The sequence below is a fragment of the Neltuma alba genome, unplaced genomic scaffold (assembly GCF_004799145.2).
Source record: "Neltuma alba isolate B1F8T4 unplaced genomic scaffold, ASM479914v2 tig00000287_pilon, whole genome shotgun sequence".
Classification (NCBI taxonomy): domain Eukaryota; kingdom Viridiplantae; phylum Streptophyta; class Magnoliopsida; order Fabales; family Fabaceae; genus Neltuma; species Neltuma alba.
In genome coordinates this window covers 28,963-50,594 of record NW_021631990.1, presented here as the reverse complement: position 1 = coordinate 50,594, position 21,632 = coordinate 28,963, and the positions used below count along the sequence as shown (strand labels likewise).

At 36.5% G+C, this 21,632-nt stretch overlaps 1 protein-coding gene and 1 pseudogene across 1 annotated transcript; both read right to left on the bottom strand.

Moving 5' to 3' along the window:
* Positions 1-4,646: 4,646 nt before the first annotated feature.
* Positions 4,647-10,860, bottom strand: LOC114715769 (homeobox-leucine zipper protein ATHB-8-like; annotated as a pseudogene).
* A 5,572-nt stretch (positions 10,861-16,432) lies between these two features.
* LOC114715375 (thioredoxin-related transmembrane protein 2-like) lies at positions 16,433-19,997 on the bottom strand. Its single transcript, XM_028900240.1, has 10 exons — positions 19,666-19,997; positions 19,538-19,582; positions 18,784-18,840; positions 18,428-18,497; positions 18,028-18,069; positions 17,786-17,859; positions 17,397-17,467; positions 16,970-17,055; positions 16,741-16,850; positions 16,433-16,595 (listed from the first exon to the last, which is right to left on the bottom strand). The coding sequence occupies exons 1-10, from the start codon at positions 19,822-19,824 to the stop codon at positions 16,533-16,535; spliced, it is 777 nt and encodes a 258-aa protein (XP_028756073.1). The 5' UTR covers positions 19,825-19,997; the 3' UTR covers positions 16,433-16,532.
* Between the last annotated feature and the right edge of the window lie 1,635 nt (positions 19,998-21,632).

Here is a 21,632-nt window from a genome sequence, read left to right as displayed (position 1 = left end):
GTTACTCTTTGTTTTTTCCTTTTTTCTTTTTTACGATGATGGATTTTAACCTTTCTTTTTTTTGGTTAGTTTGATGAAAGTTGTAGCTTCCCACAACTAAATGTTGAGCAACCAAGGGATTGCTAGGAAGATGTTTCTTTTCTAAATTTGGGATTCAATGCTGAACTAGTGTAAATCATAATAACAATATAATATCATAATTATATTGTCTCTGTTTATTTTATTTAAAAGAATCTTACGCGTACATGTGAGTTTTTTTTTAAAAGAAAAATACTAAGCTTCTAAAAACGAAAAGGTATCCGGTATCAGGAGTAACAAAAAATAATAAAATTTCTTTCTTGATTTCTTTGTTTATTTAATTTCTCTCTGTCTTGCTTTGCACCATACAAGTGTTAGGTAGAAGTTTGTGAATAGTAATTGAATATATAGCAGCAGCGAGTAATTGGAACTGCACAAGTTCCACATTCTAAGTATCTTACCAATATATATACCCCAATTGATGGGCGAACATGCAGGGCGTGCGCAGACACACAATTATTGAAGAGCTGGGATATCCTCCTACTCTTCTAGTCCTTAATATAGGACCCATTTAACTAATTTGATTAAATCGAGGAAGTTAGGTAAGTTAGTTAATTATAAGAAATGTGACACGTTTTTCCTAAAATACCATAATCATCTTTCTTAATACCATATCTTCCTTTTCTACTTGATTATGGTTGAGGGAGGGAGTATCCATAGGAGTAATTTAGGAAAAACTGATAAATATAAAAAATGGGTCTTATATTTAGGATCAAAACAACTCAACAATTGGATCCTATATAAAAAACCGGAGAGTAGTATTATATAACTACACGCGACGACATATTTTCCTTTTCTGTGTTGAAATGAGGGGGGGAAAAAAACTGGAATAGAAACCTTTTAGCGAGGTTATAATTATATATATTAGGATTGATCATTGATGCAGTAGTGATTATAAATATATTCTCATTGTCGCTTTCCTGTTGTCATGATGATGATGATGCAATAAAGTTTGAAAATTTCATGATAACTGCACATTCTTCACACATCACTAAACGACATGGCTCTCTGTAATTTCCTCAACTTAACTTGTTAACCCCCTACAAGCTAAGATATGGATTCATTACATTATTCTCACCACGTTTCTTGATTTTCTTCCTTAGAGTACACTATCTGATGAAAAACCTAGCTAGCTAGAATCGGGTTCAAACCAAAGCGATTAATCTTTATATCTTCGATCTGCGGTTAGTGTATGATGAAAGCAAAAAATATATATGAAGTCCACCGGCATGGGGTAAAGTAGGAGTGCATATATATATATATATATAGAGGGTATCTTTCCACCCATACAGGCTGACCACAAACTCACTTTCTTGTGACCCACCTTCTTTGTATGCTTAATGATCCATACTGCTCATCTTCTCTTCTCTCTCTCTCTGCGAGAAACAAATAATTTTCCATATTTCATGGGCTGAGTAATGATGGCCTTGCAAGGATCCTCGATCTGTTCCGGTTAGAAGATTCCATCAATGAGAATGAGTTTAAGTGTAAAGATATAAAAACTGTGGCTGAGACGTTGCTGGGAGGAAAGGACTAGCTGCGTATGGCTGGCACAGATATGATTTCTTCGCAGTGCTTTCTTTCTTTTCAAAAGCTCCCCCGAGATATCAATGATAACCCTCGGAGACCATGCAAAAAGCTTCTTTGGCTTCATCCTTTCGACTCAGAAAAAGCCCTTTTCTTCTGAATATTTTTCTGTTAAAGTCTCCCCTCTCTGGTTTACTTTGGCTGTAGCAAGAGTTACGTTTGAGAAACGATGATGCCCATATGTCTTCCCATCTTCCTAGCTAGTTGCCTTTTTAGTTTACTTTGAGGATTGATTTACATATATATATATATATATATATATATATGTGCTTGTATCAATCAAACAATAGAAGACAGCTAGCCGGGAGGTTATTAGTAATTTAGAATGTCAATGCATAATCAGAATGAATAATGATAATGATTGGGACACGTGCAAAGTGGAAAACCAGCATCGGATATTGCAGGAAGCTGGCACTTTTCCCAACAGAGAGAATTCAAAGGGAAGGGGGTGAAGTTGGTAAATGAACAGGACGAGGAGTTTGTGAATTTGACTTTTGTGGTGCATGGAACAGCACTGGTGCTCAGCCAATGATTGCGCTTTGACTTCATCACATGGTTATGCCAATCTGCTGTCTTTCAATTTGGTTACTCGAAGAATTTAAGATCTTGTCATCCTCTTTAACGCTTCTTAAAAGTCGCTTTTTATTTGTTTTCTCTTCGGTTCTTCTTGATTTCCCACGTCAATCATACTATGCAAAAGATTATTTTCTTCTTTGTTTTTTTTACTGCCAATATTTTTTCCTACCAAGTAACAGCAATAAATACTAATAATTAGCTAGCGTTGTCGAAAAACTAAACATTACTTCTTCCGTTTCTAAGCATAAAATTCTTTTGACCAATCCGTAAGATCCCAAAAAAAAAAAGCTAAGATGATTATTGCGATTAATTGGAGAAAATTTGTGATGATTTTTCGAAAATACCCTACCTTTTAATGATTAAAAATTAATTCATAAAAATTAAAAAAAAACCCATAACTAAGAATATATTATGAAAAAACACTCAATGTAAGGGACAATAATAGAGAATTGAGCCTTAGGATCAAGCCAGAACTCTTAAATGGACATTATATTTTAGATGGGGAGTAATACTCTTCTCAGCTCAATTACAACCCTATTATTATGACCGGTCTTGTTATACTACCATTATAAGATCTGTTATTCCACATACATTGACAAAGAGACTTGATTGCATATCTATTTTTTAATTCCAATAGTGGGTTAATTTTAATTAATTTTCTACGTTTATTTTTTTAATTAAAATTAATTATACATGTCATCAAAGGGATTTTCTGAGACAGACTTTACTCTCTAACTCGTAATGTCTAAAATAGTAGTGTCCTTCCTGGATTTATATTGTAGAATGAACAAGGTTTTCGAATTGAATTAGATTAGATTTTCATTCTTCCACTCGCATGAATAATTCTGAGAAGTCTCGTGAGTACTACATGTTCTGAAAATAGTTCACCCACACCTGTAGAGCTAGTAAAGTGGGCTGTCGGTACCGATACGGGCTAGCCCATCACTGTGCGAGTAAATAATGATGCGGGCTGAAGTAATCTGCACCTTTTGCCAGCCTGAGCCTATCAGCCCGCCTAATTTTTTTTAAGGAAAAAACTATTATTATTAATACGAGTTGGACTTAGTTTGAAATGTCAAAATTAGATTTAGAGTCTTGAACTTGAGTAGCAGGTTGTAATAAAATAAATTGAGAATTAATTTATAATTTAAGAAGATATTCAAGAAAAACTAGCACATTTTTTTTATAAATAATTAATTTAATTAACTTTCTTATTCAAATTAGTTAAGTAGATCTCTTACATGTATGTGTATATATATAAGCATCATATATTTATTTAATCTTATAAAGATATGCATAGTAACGATAAATAGATGAAAAATAAAAGATAGATGATGATGTTCTCTATAGTCTATATATAATTATACACATATATAAAGTGTTTAATTATATATGCAATGATATAAATGAGGTAATGGTGAAATTTGAAGGTCAAAATCCTCCAACTATGTATATAATATAATGAAAATTTCATAAAAAATTTATTAAAAAAAAGAAAGAAAGCGAGCTAGCTTGTGACGGAACGAACAAAAAACGATACAGGTTGGCATGCCAGCCTTTTTTGGCCGGTTGGACCCACGGGCTGAGTTTGTTTTACCAGCTCTACACACCTCATAGTGGGTTAACAAATATTTTTAATTAGATTCACCTAGTGAAAAATGAATCTTTTATAAAATATAAGATTAAATATGTTTTTAAAAAAATATGTTTATAAAAAAATAACAAGATACATATTATAGGCTCTCACACTCTCCCTTTTTTCTCCAAAAGCAAAAAAATTTTACTTTTTCCAAAACCACGATTTGTGCAAATTAGGGGGTGTTGGGTGACTTATCACCCAAACCATGTTTGGGGTGTCACCCAAACGGTGCCCTAGTGAAAAATGAATCTTTTTGTCTTGCACTGACTATAATATTGTTATTTAATTAATTTAGACAATAAAAATTACTTCTTCTGATATTAAATATAAAATCTATTTCTAGTCCTAAATATAAGATACATTACCGGAAGAATATTAAACATGTTCTTATTATCGCAGAGAACAATTAATGGAATCTTGAAATTTTGGAAATCTGAAGCAAAAGCTGACAAAGATTCCTTCGTAGGAAAATGACGAGTCCGAAGCAAAGGGATGAATCATATTAATCATTAAGATTCGTTCCTTACGTCATTCGGCCTGGTTGCCCACTCTCGGATTCATTTCAACTGTCTAAAGTGGCCACGCACGTCTCATCGTATGATTCCCTGCTAAACGGTGATTCAACATAGATTCTACATGTTGGAACCAAGCCAATTTTGGAGCAGAGTCTGCGATCCAAAGACTTCGAATTGGATTAGTACGAAGCAAAACGGGCCTCTCATCCACTGGGTTCTTCGACAATGTAAGAGGGAAGGATAGAGAACAATACACGAAGACCCAAGAGGCGTAATATATATAGGAACTGACAGCCAAAAAATCGGAGCATGCAAGGGCTTCATGCCCACATTAAGTAAGACAGTCTTATATGCGACATTCTAGACATTCTTCCAAGTTCAAATAAGAGGACGATACTACCCTGCTCTAGCCTCTACTTCCTTAGACTATGTACTTTTCTCTAAGGTATCAGACAAAAGACCAATTGATGAACATGAAACATATGCATTGCGCCATTTCTTCTTCGTTCGACACTTTCCATGCCACTGCTCTCTCATAGGACACTGGCCTCCCCATGCTGGATAAGCAGATGCCTCCTTGCATGCACATAAAGCCCTGCATCATCATAGCAATATGCCTCTTTAGAATCTGAAAGCACCAACATCTGATGTCCATTTATCTCCCAAATAGATAACTATGGTCCCAGCAGACGCAGTAATAACATGGTATCTAAATGTTATAGTAAAAGGAACACGAGTTATAGATGTTTGTGGAAGCATGTGATACCCACACTTCGTACGCTTTGCTTTATCAGAACCAGTCAGACATTGGCTTTCATCAATCTAGTGAAAAAAAGGGCAATATATACCTGCTGCATTATGTGAGGGAACTCAGAGAAAAGGGTTTTCTTTCCGTTGTCATCAAAGATTTTCTCCAAAGTGATGTCTTGAAGAGCCACCAAAGTCGTCTCAAGCATGTCAAGTCCAGCTTGGTTGGCGAATGTGAACGTGGGTAATGCCTGGAAAGATCATATAAAAAAATTGTGCCATCTTAAATATTAATGTTGTGAAAGAAAGCAAGAGGAAAGGAAACAACACAGCAGACAATCGCAGGAGCTTATACAGTATAGGCCTAATAGACAGAGGAGAAAGTTGTTAGTATTAAGTTGAAGATGATAATGATCAAGAGAATAACCTTTAAAGAGCAGCAAAGCACCGCATCTGAGTGGTGCCAAAGGGATTTGAGAATGGATTCAGTACCTTCACATTTTAGCAGTTCCACCCCTAGATAGCATCTGCAAGGAATGTCAACGTTTTAAATACAATGGTCCTCATTACACAATTTTCAAAAGAACAAAAAAGTCATAAGGTCATCACATCATGTATAAAATTTCCACGAGTTATAAAATACGTGGTTCAGCCTTAATGCCAAAGGCAGTTTGGTCGTATAATATTCCACACCAAGCCTGTGTTTGTGAAAACAATTTTTGGAGTTTAGTGACGTTAAGCAGATACTGGCAAATGGAACTAGAGCAGAGATGTAACAATATTAGCTCTTTCGGCAGAACTTGCTTCAAGACGTAGTTAGTAATGTTTTTCTTGGAATTTCAGACATTTTCCTGGATTATATTGTTTAGCATGGGATTACAGCGTTAAGCCAAGAGTTTGATTGAGATGTACAGATCATAAATCCACTCATGCAAAGAACAGGAGTTAAGAACACACCTATGGCTTTGACAGATCCAACGAGCAAGTGTTTGTGCCTCAGGAGGACCAGGCGGGGCATGCAAACCATTACGAGAACCAAAATGTAAAGGGGAGAGTGCTAAGGCAACCCTTGAACAGATGCAATAATACTGCGGACATACTGCCGGGCCATAGAGGCTACACTATCCTGAAGGTGGACTTCAAATGCAAACTGGAATGCCATGGTCATCACCGATTTTGTGTTACCGTTGTTGTCACTGCCTGCTTTGTTTGCTGTGGTTTTCACTTCAAGAGCAGAAGCAAGATCAAGTGTACGATTTGTACTGGCAGCATCCTACGCCATATTTAGGAAGAAAATGTCACAGGCCTTGCTCAAAGAACGACAGGGAGCAGGGGAAACAAACTTCAAAACCAGCGCAATCAAACTTTATGTTATTCTAAAGACTTACTGTGTTAGAGTTGAGAGCTATGATACGAAAACCAGAAGGTAAAATAGGTGCATCATCAGAGAAAGAAGCATCAATAGGAGCAAAGATGAGTTCTGCATAGGTACCATTTGCATGCTCATCTGCTCCATTACAGAGCTGGGGACAAGTGGACAAGTGCAGCCAAAATAATTGTTAGTTTTATAGGTATGGTTGAAAAGAACCTTGTATAACTATACGCAGATCTCATCATCCTCGCAACTAATTGAAGTACTCACTTGCAAGAGGAAAACATCCTCAGGTATAGTCATGTCATCCCTATAGTAACCCATGTTTTCAAGCTTGATGACCTCCATGAACTGTTTGAAAACAAAATGCATTTTAGTTCACAATGTATAGAAAAAGTAAGCAAATCAAGAGAACGATACTCTCCATATGAATTGAAGGCAAGAATAATTAATGTTTAATGAAGATTAAAGGAAAGAAGGGTAAACGGCAATATGCGTGGTTAATTCAAGAGTATTGGCATATAACTTGCCTCTTCATGCTCAATAGTGTGAGCCAGAGGCAGAATAACCTGACCCCCAAAACTTCCTGTTCGGGCTATAGGCAAACTACAGGGACTAGCTTTGATTGCAGCAGCTGAGTAAGCATCGATACTGCTATCTGCCCACTCTGATCGATGCTCCCGCAAGAATCTGAGAAGAATTGCTGGAGGGACATTCTACAAAAGATAGGAAGAGAGCATAAGCAGAAAATTACGAAATAACAACAAATAAATAGAAATTGCCACCAACATTGATCGGGAATTCAAATTATACATTTAATTCAAAGTAAACTGTTAATAAACAAGGTCCGAGATCAAAATGCGTATACAACTTAGCGAAGCATCACAAAGTATACCTGTAAGAGCATTGATGCTTTGGCACATAGCACGGAACTGCTCAAATAAGGAAAACCATTGCTCTGGACAAAATTCACTCCCATCATCTTGTTGGGAGATGAATTCACCAGAAGGGTAACATCATCAATGCCATCACTTTCTAACATGGACCAGCCATCGTCTGCAAACCCATTGACTGCTTCATTGAATCCCCTGCCAAAAACAGAAGAATAAGTTTGACTACCACAGTCAATTATTTGTAGTAGTAACAATGAACAGGAGAATGAGACAAACTTGCTCAATCGCTGACTAAGTGCACGTAGAGCTGCAGGCCTTCTCCCCCATCCGGAGACATTTGGTTGAGAAGATTCTTGAGAGATCTGCCTCAAATGACGTAAGGCCTGAATGACAATCAAAAGGTTACTACGTGAAGCATGAGTTCTTTAAAGCAAAATTCCCATATAAGGAACTATCAGCCCTTAACACCAATGTAAAGGTTATAGCGTAAGCCATCAGATAGAAACATGAGGCGTACCGCCATTGTTGTCTTCTGCGCATGCAGCGTTGATGACCCATAAAGTGGGCGCAACACTTCAGGAACACTCCAGGGCTAAATTCAAACAACCAACGAGTCAAATTAATGAGTTATAATGCGTTTGATTCAATTTATAGAGCAAGGGTGCCTACCTCTAAATCCATATGGTCAACAATATGAATAATGGATCCACCTCCTTCACAAGGTCTGATCAGATACCCGCTAGGCAGCATGTCTGCCCTAACAAAGGGCTGCACTGGAGGCACTGTAGGTCCATTCTGGGTGTTGTTAAGCGATCTTTCACATACCTGAAAATATATCATAAATATTTATTTATTTATTTTTAAAAAGCAACCCAAGTAAATGTCATAAGGACAGAAAAGGAAGAAAGTGGGGAATTCACTTGGAGGAATCAGGGGTACATACCACTAGACTGCCGTCCTCCAAAACAGATGTGTAGCGCAGCAGCCAGAAGTCACGAGCAGGAGCCAAAGTTGTCGGCGAATACAACTAGCCCAGGTGGGAAATGTTTAAAAAACATTAAGTAAACTTCCAAATATACAAAACAAGCGGCGGAGAACATATCATCTATGGTTAGTAGTGGTACCTGCATGTAAAGCATTTCAATTGTTCCCCCATTTCCAGTGGGCATCACATTCAGAATATCCAAGGCTCGGCAATCACGAAACCACGAGGGCCTATCTTTGAGTATTTCCGCAACCTGTACATACATTTTCAATCAATGTGTCTCCATTTCAGAAGAAAAAACAGAAAAATCTCCCTCTACTTTTAACATGCTCAGACATGCCGAGGGGAACTTACCCTCGTAGGTTCCAGACCCACAAGGCCGCAGGCTCGTGCTGCCACTCCAGGGCAATCATGAGAAATAGCAACGATTCCAATGGAATCCGGACCAGGCTGCGCGCATGCAAAAACACGGAACTTATATATATATATATATATATATATATATATATATATATTACTGAATAACACCAAAAAAAGAAAAAACAGATACCAATAGTCTAGCATTACTGGACTGTTTTTTTTCCCTGAATGGCTCGAAATTACTGGATCGTTAAAATGAGCTTAATACAGAAAATAAAGGGTAAGATGATGAATTGATAATGTATCACTGCTTAGTGATTCGGATCATGTATTGTGCAAGTTGCCTAGAATGTTAGTAAGGCTGATGATGTACTTTATTTAATTGAATATTGTTCATATACTGAAAAGGAAAAGAATAATGCAGTGTACTCGCGTGAACAGATTCCGATGATGACAAGAGGTGAGGGGTAAACCTTCATCCCAGGCATTTGGACCCACTCCACAGCAGTTCCAGTGGCCTTTGAAAGAAAGTCTGCTAAGGTCTCCTCTGCAATGGACAAAAGTCTACACACAATAGAGACAACCCGATTAAGCCACAGAGAATAACTCAGGCGAAGAATAGGAAATTAGGAATCAAGCCAAGAAACGAAGATTATTTCAACTGACCCAGCAGGGCTGGCATCCCTTGGTGGATGCTGAGGCGTCACATGGTGCTGACCGCTGGTTACCACCGACTCACAGCTTGTGTCCGTCGCAGCAAGGGTCGTCTGTTCAACAATCTTTATCGTTACGTAACCAAACTAACTCGGAAATGAATCAAAACATAAAAGAGGTAAAGAAGGAAGAGAAGCATTACATTCTGCGGCTGCTGGCGGAAAAAGCTGTTTTCATAAACCAGCCGTGACACTTGTTTCTGCAATCTTTCATTTTCCTCCATCAGTAGTTTATTCATGGCCGTCAGTTTCCTGTTTACGGCTTGCAGGCGTGACGATTCCTTCCGCTGCTTCTCTCTACATCTGCAATTATAGTCAACATAATAAAAAAAAAATTCAACTTTTTTGTTACAAAAAGTCAAACAGACACACACACCCGCCCGGCCCAGGCGAAAATCAAACCCGCACCCTTCCTTCTATCAGAAATGATTTCATCGAGCCATTGGTGAAAAAAAAGTTCATATGTAACGATCAGTACAGTTGGGAACTATGCAAAATGCTCCATTTATCACTCAAACAACGGAGGATAAGAAGAAGATGAAGAAGAATCAATGTATTCGTCCTCTGATGCAAAGCTAAATACTACGGAAATATATCTCGAATGGTTGCAGGAAGGAAAAGAAGAAAAAAAAAAAGAAAAGAAAACAAGAGAGGTGAGGAGGAGTGGAAAATATTTACTGCAAGTCTGTAACGAGTCAGGCACAGCCGAATCTTCACTTATAATGATTTCGCTTAAAATCAGTTTGATGGGATCTTAAGAGAAAGTAATGGAAACGCAAGAGTCAAAACACATCACTTTCTCTAGTTTCACAAACTAAATTCACTCAAGCAAGTCGAATATTGAAGAGAAATTGACGTTTTAGCGGGAAACTCATGTGAAAAGTCGAAAGGGATACCTTCGATTCTGGAACCAAACTTTGATCTGCTTGGGCTCGATATTAGAGAGAATGGGGCATTCTCTGATGAGCTGCTGGCGACGCATGGAGCTGGGCTTGGGGCATTCGTGATAAAGCCTCTCCAGAGCTTCAACCTGCTCTGGCGTGTACCTCACATACTTTCCGTTGTCCATCCCCACCTTGCTTCCCTCCTTACACCCAGAACTCACAGCCATCATCCTTCTTCTCAGAACCCAACCAACATTTTCATTATATCATGAAATTCAAAAACTGATGAGAGCCTGACATTTTTAATGGGGAAATAGCCAGGAGAGCCTACCTGTGGCCTTTTGTTAACTAAGCATGAGATCACCAGCAGGCATGCAAAGGGAATAAAACTGCAGAGTTTAAAGAAGGGCTCAGAGTATGTCTGGGGAATAGTTGGATATGAATAATGAGATATAGGGCCGGGCAGAGGAGTGAATAGGAAAAGCAGCGTTGGGTATATCGGGATTGGGATTTTGGTTATAGGAGAAACCCCAAATACCAGACAGGAGAATAAGAATAAGCCACCATACTTGTTTTCACGTCATTCTTTTACCTCCTTTTAGCTGTTTGTGCCGCTTCGCTTTTCTCGTTGCTTTTAATGCACTCCTCTGTTTTGTTTTGGCTCCTTCGAGCTTGTAATCAGAGTGGGTAATTGCGACCCACACTCGCACTCACGACGCGTGCGTTGTGTAAAGTGTTGCTCCCCACACAGACAAGCCATCGTGGTGGACTATTTGCTTCTTTCGCTTTCACCTCATTTCTGGCGAGACACTAAAAAATGTCTCTCACATGATTGGCCTCCCTCTGCTTTGGTCCCTTGTTGTCTGGGAATTACTTCTGTTTTATGTGTTTGTTCGCTTTGAGTTCCAACATTCATATCATTTACGTTTTGATCCAAGTGGTTTGATTTGAGTTCGAATGTGATCCCCATTTTGTAACGAGAGTATCACAGAAAACAGGTTCAGTACAGTGAATTGACAGTCATTAGTTGAAAATGGGCAAATAAAAATTTTTTTGGAGCCAACATGAGAAATTGCGGGAAACAAAAAAAAAAAAAAGTAGAGAGATGCAACGCGGGGATATGATGAGAATTTGAAGTGCAACACAAGCAATGGGACTGGGTTTAATATATTATCCAAAATCATGCAAATTTGTGACGCATTCGTTATATTTGATCAACAAAACTTCATCTTCGGGTGCGTTTCGAGGAGTTTGTGCCATGTGTGGTTCAAGTCATAGAGACACGCACTGTTAAGAATTGTCCATTTCACAGTTTTTATAAAACCAGCTCATTTTTACTAATTGTTTTTCTTTTGGGGGTATGAGGGAGAAAGAAAAGAGAAGACAGCATAATTGGGTTGCTCGCATGCGGGCTGGAATGAATTTCGTATGACTCGCTGCGCCCATTTGTATTGAAAATTTCTCTTCATTCCCTAACACGTTTTATATATATATATATATATATATATATATATATATTTGAAGGAAGAAGAAAAAAAAAAAAAAGAAACTTTTTGTCAGCCGGATATTGTGTTCCTATAATCAAATACTACCTCAGGCCTTTAATATAAGATCTTGTTTGACTTTTATTTTAATTTTAAATATAAGATCCTAATCCACTTTGTCTCTTATATTTATACATTTTTTTAAGATAGTTTTTCTAATAATGATAGTTTATCCAATACACTTGATTAGTAAGGATGTTTTAAAAAAATAACACCTATTTATTATAAATAACGAACTTAATTTATTTTCTTGATCTTCTCAAATTAGTCAACTAGCTCTTATAATTAAGGTCAGATGTAGTATATTATTAGAATTTGGCAAAGAGATCAAAAGTCTAAATTTATACAAAGGAAGGCACGCTGAAGATTACGGCATTGGAATGTAGTGAGAATTAAGGAATGAAACATGAGTCAATAGTCAAAGCAAGCAAGCAAATGAATGGATCTCTCTAATCGTAACTAATATACGTGCCTAAGAATTCCGCCGGTTGCTGCCAAATTAAATTAATGAATGTTGAGTCCAAAAAAAAAATAAAAAATTAATGAATGTGTTAAGGTCAATTTTGCTTTTTCAAAAAAGGGGATGGAGGAAGAACATAATGTGGGTTATGGTGGATTTTGCTTGTTTGGCAAACTTGTCCAACATGGATTAAAGGGAAAGAGAGTGAGATAGCGAGAGAGTATGGAAGAAGGGTCACGGCCGGCCAAAAGTGAGCGGCTCAAATGCGGCATTAATGGCAAACCACTCCAAGTGGACCTCCATTCTTCAACACTCCGCATCTCTAGATAGTTAGACTCAAACCAGGGTCTGGGGTTTTTTTTTTTTAATAAAAAAATTATTAGTATAATATAAACAGATAATTACATTAAAGTAATAAAATTTAGCATGTATAGGTCATCATATTTAATGTATTTTATTAAATTATTAGTATAATATAAATAGATTTTGCATTTAAGATTAAATCAAAACTTCCTAGTAGATCTTATATTCCATCGGGCGCATAATATAAGTTGTTTTTAGAATAATGACCGATTCAAAATGTAAGTTACTTGGGGAGTAGTAGTTAATGATTGATTGTTAATTTTATCTCTAAAATTAATGCTCAAATATAATTTTTTATATTTGTCTTCCCTTCCTCACAATCTCATTTAGTATGAGTAACGTTGGGAAAAAAAATTGATTTGATATAATGAATCAACTACCATTTTGTAATTTTGATAAATTAGTTAAAATAACTTACATTGTAAAACGAACAGAATATTTGTAATAAGACGAAACAATTGATTTTATCTTAATTAGTCACTTGTTTAAAAAAAAAACAATGGGAGTGTTTTTTTTTCCTCAATCCACCCAACCCCAACTTGAATTGGTATTGATTGGTCCACTAAATGATTGATTATGAATCTTAATTAATTGCCGTATCAAACAAGGGAGGGTGATCAAAATGCACACAAAGGCAGCTAAAGATGGCACTTTTGAAAGATATGAACAATAATGTGGTTTTGGGTGAAAGAGTCCAGGACGAAAAGGTTGATTATTTTATATATTTGATACCGACAGAATAGAATTAATTAAACAGAGCAAAAGAGGGCCACTGATGAAAAAGCAATTTGAAATTGCATAACTTGCAAGATAAGGTGGCAGCATTTGCATGTCACCTCAACGATCTGGCGCCCCCACCTCCTTTCTTGTTTTTCAATTTTGTTTTTTAAAATTATTCCGCAGATTTAAAAAATAGTCATTACACTGATAACCTCAATTTTTTGAAAACACCCACGATCGTTTTTTGAGAATTTTTTTTTTTAAGGTGGGGCCCAAGCGGGGGTGTGGGGATGACCTGTTGCATAGAACAAGCTTCCATATGGCAGAGAGCACATGGGAGGGTGGGGCTGCACACTGCACGCGTGACCCCACCTTCTGCGAGTGTGGATTCCGTGCGGGGTGCGGCTAGTAACCCTTCACACAGAGTGAGTTTCAACACGTGTCAAATTGAAATGCGCAAGATTAGATCAACGGTGCCAATAATAAAAATGCAAAAGGTTTGCTTGGGGCGACCCTCGTCCAACAATCCGTTTTGAGAGGAAAAAAATAGTTTGCAGGCATGATAAGTCTATTTACAAATTTGAAATTTGAAAGTTATTTATCATAAATTTTAGCTAATTTAATTTGAGTCAAAAATTCTGTTTTTCAAATGTGATTATAAAAACACCTAAAACTTATAACTTATGTAAAAATAACTTTTTAGAGTTAAAAGATATTTTTTATCTTTATGATTACGTTGTTCTTATACTTCTCTCTGTATATCCCTTATACTTCTCAATTAGTTTTTAATTTTTAATTTTTAATATTCTCTTAAATAAAAATCATTTTAAACAATTTTTAATAATATTTTTAATCTTTAATATTATTTTTTATTTACTACTTACATAAATTATACATAGCATATTATCCAATTAACTATATAATATTATTTGCTTAAAAAATTTTCGTATTACTATTATTTTTAATTTAAATATATTTTATTTATTAAATATAATTTTTTCACATTATAATAATTTAAAATTATTATATTTTCTAAGTTCATAATTTTAATTATTTTAATTATTTAATAAAAATCATATTTATTTTGATCATTCTAAAAACTAAACTTATTTATTCAATGATAATTAAAACAATATTTTTATTTTACAAATTAATTTTTATAAAAACCAATCTAAACACAAATTATATTGTGTAATCTAATTTTTATTTAATCATATTTTTTAAAAATTAGATTAAAAATAAATTATTCTTTTAATTGTCAATTCACTGGCTTCTCTCATCGTACCCTTTTAATTGGGTCCTATATTAAGGACCGGAGGAGTATATGTTTATAAAACATTTTAATAACAAACAAGATTAAACTTAAAAAGATAAAGTATGAGGCCAGAGTTTATAATCTAAGTAAATAAAATAAAATTTTATCGCCGCAAAAAATTTAAAGTTTTTATATCTTATATATATATTTAAAATATAAGAGACATAAAAAAATTAAAAATGAATAATAATAATAATAATAATAATAAGCCGTAGGGGGAGTGAGAGGGATGGAGTAAGAACATAAGGAGGCAATCACGGTGAACGAGGAAGACATTTCATATCACATCAGACAGAGCATGTCATTCTGTGTCTCCTCCCCCCATTTTCAATCACTTGCTCCCACTCGCATCGCCTCCCCACGCGCCGTCTCTCTTCTCCGCCTTCCTTCCTCCGCATATTTATTTTCCTCATCTTTGGTTTTTTTTTTTTTAATTTTTCCCTGAACAAATATATCTTACTCAGTTACTCTATAATTTCCCCCTCAGGGCGGGCCAAGACATCCTAATCAGTTTATATACAACTCATTATCTCTTTAACTTTATATGATATGTTATATTCAAGTTTTTTGGCAAAAAGTTATATTCAAATTTAGTTTGATTTCCGTAAATACTGGCTTCATCTCTTCTTCTTTCTCTATGCGTAAAAAACAAAACATGTGATATTTTCATGTCAATTATATTCTATTCTTATGTAAAATATGGAGGATGTTTGGGTTCGAAAGTCTCCCCACTTTTATCTCGAGACATTCTGCTCACCAATTTTATGCATCTGATTTACATTAAAATAAAATTTACTAAATGTCAAAAGGAGCCGAAAAAGTAAAGTAAGGTTGGCATTTAGAATATTGAAGTAACGAGATCCTAGAAAAGAATATTCGGGAGCAAAGCAGCAGGACAGCCCATCAATCATCATGCGGCTATGACGTGGCCGTGTCGTTTTCTAATGGTGGGCCCCGCATCAGAACTTGAGCTTCACACCTGCTACCGCCCTCGAAAATTGAAAACAAAAATTCCCAAACATCTTCTGGGAAGCCTCGCCTCATGTCTCGTGCCCGGTTTGGCCTCCGCGACCCATGATTCCGGCCGCCCACTCCCTTCGGACATCATACCATATTTTCAATGAGATACAGGCACCCAACATCAACAAACTCAACACAGCAGAAACATCAACAAACTCAACACAGCAGAATCAATTTCTGCAATATAAAGGGATGTTTGGAAACACCCAGAAGTATTTTTGTTTCTGTAAATCAAGATAAATTCTTTCACATGTTTGTTTCGTAACTGTAAAATCACTTCTGAAATAACCCAAACATCCCCTAAATCTAAATTAAACAGAACCCATCAGCAAATATTGGCTGCCGATCAAAGAAGCAAGCGTGGCGGAAGACACAGCCTCTCAATTTGGGTTGGTCTTCCAACACTGAACCACGATGAACGTCACGCTCTAGGAGGCACTGAATTTGAAACCAGTCGGGGACTAGGGCATAATGGGAACAAACTATGGGTTTCTCTGAACTTTGGGCACCTCCATGAAGAATGAAGTTGGAATACTGTTCAGGGTATTTGAATGAAGTTGGACCCCATGAAGAAACACCCTCCCACATGCTGGCGCGGCGTGGCTATGGCGTGGCTTCCCAGGAACTCGCTAATTCAGGCTTGCTCTTAGTGGGCTTATAATGCATTTTTGTATGCTACCGAAATTACAAAACAGGAAGATCATAGAGATTTATAACCGAAAATCTTAGAGTGTGACAAACATCCTAGCAATGGCCTATGGCTATTTTCCATTCACATAGTCAAGCAGGTGCCGATCAAGCTCGAAATGCCGAGCAAGAAGTCCCTGAAATCCAAAAAATCCATGATTATAACTTAAGATACTTGATTAGTGGAAAGATGCATGAAATTATAAGAGTATAAACATGCAACCCTTATTTCAAGACATTCATCTGATTGCGAAACAGCCCTACTTCTACGTTATATCGTACCTTCGTAATGGTAGGTTGAAAGTACTTTCCTTCGAAGTCCAACTCTGGGTAACGGGTGACCTCAGTGGCATTGTCAAATAAGATAAACGTCGGAAGCTGGCTCATGCTTCCTGAGAGAGACGAGTCATCACATCAACTGTAAAAAGAGTGTGATAACAAAAAGAACTAAAAAAATAGAAATAAAAGTCACAAAACCAATTTGACAAGGCTGTAGTCTCATGTAACATACCGCTTAGAGAGATTCCAAACTTTTCTGCAGCATTAGGGAAGAGTCCGAGATCAACGATTCCAAAAGACAAATTTTTGTTTGAATATCTGCCATGCAGCAATATGAACCAGAAATAGTTGTAAGATCTTGGCCGCATCAGTATACCTCCAACACTAGTTCCATGCACAAAAGAGCAGATTTTTCACTCTCATTTCCTTGCTATTTTGATGTTGATTTAGACGTATTCAAGCAAAATAGAAGAACAAGAAAGATTGAATTGCATTTTAGTGCAGACCATCAGCACTTGGAAGCCAACTGACAAATTTGAAGTTTGAAACTGAGGACAAGTACTCGCAAAAATAACCAGAGAGAGTGCAAATACTTGAATTTGTGTGGTGAGTAAGAAAACAGAAAGGAGCTTCAATATGAAAAGAAAGAAGAAACTTACGTGATTGAGAGCTCAGAAAAGCATCGGCTTGACCGAATGCAAGCAGATGAATATGAGGCACGGAACTCCACCTGCAAACTCACACAACCAAGTAAAAAGAAGTCTCAATAGTAAAAGAATGTTAGGTGCTGATATATTTGCAAATGCATCCACCAAACAAACTAGAAGGGCATAGCAACCAAGTCTCAGGCTCTTCTGTAACACGAGTATGAGGAACAAGTTTTAAAATGGTCTCGCCATCACAACACGAGGAACAGGTAATTTCTTTTCATCTTCTGGTTTATTTACTACTAACTCGTCGGTTTCACACCCAAAGGCCAAAACCCAACATATTCAGATATCTGAATAACAAGTATAAAAGATTCGGAAAGAACTTCTGTTCAATTTACCAGCCAAAATCTTGAAGTTTTCCCTTCTGTCAGCAAGCTCTCCAGTTGCAATGGTGTTAACTTGTTTGAAGTACCTTGAAGAATAAATTCAACAGAAACAGAATCTATCAGTTGATCAGATTCTAAAGCAATGTATTCTTACAATTCTTGTAGCACTCGCATTCTCAAATATCAACCATAAAAAGCTAGAAGAATCATTACTCATACATAAAAGCAATCGAAACAAAAACAAGCAATTCTACCTGATTCTTCAAATGGTGGTTGCTGGGTAAGCATATGCAACACTGTATCACAGAGCAATAATATAAACATGAATGTTATTTTAGCACGATAAATTTGTTTTTAATGTGATTGACATCCACAAAATATGCAATGTATTACCTGGACTTATTAGCATAATGTAATGAAAAGATAATTAGTTTCCCAAGATTAAATGAATATCTGGATATAATAAAAGTAAAGAAAATATCTGATAAATATCTTTTGTTTTTTTTTTTAAAAAAAGGTTCCAAATTAAGACCGACTAGTGTTTCAAAAAAAAAGAAGAGAAACATTATCCAAAGAAAATCACCACCCAGCAATCCTCCCGTGCCTAAACCTGTGGATCAGTTAAAGAGCATATTACAAGATAAAATCACCCACCTAAAAACACAAGAATATACCAGACAGCTAAGCAGCGATCCATTGTATAGGCAACGGCAAAAAGGCAAATCTGAAAAATGTTCAGTTAAGACAGGGAAATGCTAACAAGAGCAACATAAACACAGAAAGGAAATTATCGTCTGAATCACAGGTCATGTGCATGGAGAAAGGAATTTAACACGTGAAATATTTCATTGATTGCATGTCCTAGGAAGGCGTTCAATTACAAGAAGTTAAGAACAAATCAGTAACAATAAAGAAAACCAACACAGGATGTTTTAATAGGCGTTTAATGAGACCGAAGCAATTATATACTTTTTGAGGAGAAAAAAATATAAATGCGTCAAACTGATCACCTTGGCAAGAAAAAGTGCATCAGGAATGAAAGCCTCCCATGGTTCTTCTTTCACTCCCTGACAGAGAAATGCTAGAATTAAGAAACGTCCATACAAATATGCAAAGAGGGAAGTGAGTAATGGTTTACCGCCGTGGATGTCAACAAAATGAATAGCCTCTTCATGTACATAGGGAATCAAATTGCAAACAAAAATCAGCAACAAAACCGGAATTAATTTTTAAGTTCAAGTACCAAGAATGATGGTACATTCTATCATGAAAGCAATGCCAGAAAAATATACAGCCGATAGAGGTTTGAAGATTCGTGGTTCCAAATGCTTTTTTCCTAAAAATAGGCAGTAAAACTAGTTGTTGCTAGAGTGTATTAATCGAGATTTCGTCAATTAGGTACCCTTTATAAAGTGACACAGCCAAAGTATGTCAGAGTCAGTGGAAGTTATCAAGTTGCTTACATACACCAGAGTCAGAGTAATACAGTGATCCTTCATAATGAATGTCTAATAATTTTTAGCTTTGGAACACTAACATAAGCAAATAATATGTGAACTATTCGGTGCAATTTTCTCCATATAGACTGCGAATGACTGATATCATGATCCTCAACTGATGATCTTTGGGTCTATCTAAGACGCATCAAGAGTATAATATATGTGATAGAGGGGTTTAAATTAAAGTGAGAAGACAACAGATTTGGTTAGCTTTCAATCAGAAGAGGATGAAACCAGTCGAATACGTGGGGCGAAGAAGCAGTACCTTGATGAAGGCCAAAAGGGCAAAGACTAACAGCGTCTGGATTTCCTGCAAAAGCAAGCGCATTAGAAAGGGAAAGCAAGGAACGGAAAGAAAATACGCAAGACAAGCACGGAGAGAAAGAGCGTTACGCAACGAAGTAGATGATGAGCGAGGTGAGGAGCAAGGGCATGAGCTGCGGAGCTACGAATTACGAAATACGAGAAGAAAGTCAAGAAATGGAACAAATAGTAGGGCTCTGAAACAAGGAGATTCAACCATTTCCCAGGATTAAGACTCTCCTTCCCCATTCCGAGCCAGAGAGCTGCTCGAACACCTGTAAAGCTGGACAAATGGCAAGCTACTTTCAACTGCAATGCTAATTCAGCTCCTTCCTCATTCGATCTCAGTATTCCTCTTCTACTTCGATCTCTACGTTCTGCCTGTGTCGTACGTCCTTTTCTTTTCTGTCCATCGTCTTGCAGGGATCGCATTCCGTGCTCATCAGCCTGATGAGCACGGAATGCGGACGCTCGTCTTGCAAGAATCTAATCAGTCAATACATAAATGTCCTCTTATAAAGGATAAATTCCACATTCTAAATAATGCCGATCAGCTAAAATGTCATCTTACAACCCCCTTTGGAGACCCCAAGATTTATCGCATGCTCTTGAAATTAACATAAAAAAGAAAGATCAAGTGTACTTTTCTTTTCTTTTCGTTTTCGGGGGGAACTCAAATTTTTCTCCTTCTATTTTAACATGATGATCGCTGGGTGACAACCTGAGTTTCTTTTGGGCTTCCACGACAAACCTGGGCTACTTGATAGCCGTAGTGGAAGAAAGAACCCAGCAAGAAGGCCCAAGAGGATACCCAAGGATATCTTGGCTTGCAGGTGATACAACAAAACCAAGGCCCATTCATTCAATTCAACACCAAGGACTTCTGCAGTAAATGACAGTAATTAACTTTAGCTATAGAATTGAACTTTTATAAATTAAGATATATATGAACATCTGTATCTTCTGTAAATCAAATATTTGGACATTTATACTCTCAAATTTTATCCTTGACGAGTTAAAAAATCATTTCATGTTTATTTTTATTTCTTAAATATAATATAAATTTTATTCTACAATTTCTGAATGGCATGCTAAACCAGTTTTCTGACCTTACATTTTTTATAATTCTTTGAACCAAACTAACACTTCACGTCTGATGTTGTGAGATGGGTTAACGGCCATGTGTTGTAGAAAGACAGGGATCATCCAAAAATAGGCGACAAAGAAGGTTGGGGGAGCCCGAATTCGAAGCTCGCTTTTAGCAATGTTGATTGCTACATTTTTATTTTTATTTTCACATGCAATGCCAATTGAATCCTTCCATCAATATGGTATTTGTTGCCATATAAGCAAAAATGAAGAAGGGTTAAAGAAAATTTTTAATCTCACTAATGAGGAGAGCGAGGATTTGACCCGAAAAGTTGAAAGATCAAAACTCAATTGCTATGGCTCACAATAACATACTCTTGAGTGATATATTAACCAAATTATACGACTAAGAAAGAGTTACTAGAGAATATTTCTCTCTCTCTTTTTTTCCTTAAACTGACTTTTGATCTGGTTTATTATAAATGGAAAGAATAATTCATCGTTTTCTACTTACTCTCCTATCATAATGTCATTCATTTTACTCCCACTCTCTTTATCCATTTCCAATAAACCAATTTTCTGGAGATATATTAAAAACAAAACGCGATTCTGAATTTTTACCGGACAACTTGTAATCAACTGTTCAATTCTGAATTAGTGGACTACTATAGTATATATACTTCAGTTACAAGGGCCTCAATTTATTTTCGTCCAGAGGTTTAATGATTTTATGGTTAAAAAAAAAAGTGATTTTGATGCCACCAGAGAGAATTAAAACTAACTCCATGCATGGACCATTGTTTATACCAACTGCAATGCCAAGGGAAAATGCAATGTAAGGATAATTAAAAGAGCAGCGGCAAAAGGCAAAACGGGAACCAAAGTGAACTTGTTCCACATTTTTCCTCTGTTTCTTTTTCGGATTAAACTGAGAAAAATGATCAGAGTTTTTTGGGGTAGCTTGTTAT

Bases quoted from the DNA above. Each gene is read 5' to 3' on its own strand.
- LOC114715375 (XM_028900240.1), bottom strand. From the start codon at position 19,824: ATGGGGAAGGAGAGTCTTAATCCTGGGAAATGGTTGAATCTCCTTGTT. The intron at 18,070-18,427 runs GTGGGTGATTTT...TCTGTGATACAG, and splicing joins GTATATTCTTGTGTTTTTAG to TGTTGCATATGCTTACCCAG. The intron at 17,056-17,396 runs GTAAGTTTCTTC...GCTGCATGGCAG, and splicing joins TTTTCTGAGCTCTCAATCAC to ATATTCAAACAAAAATTTGT.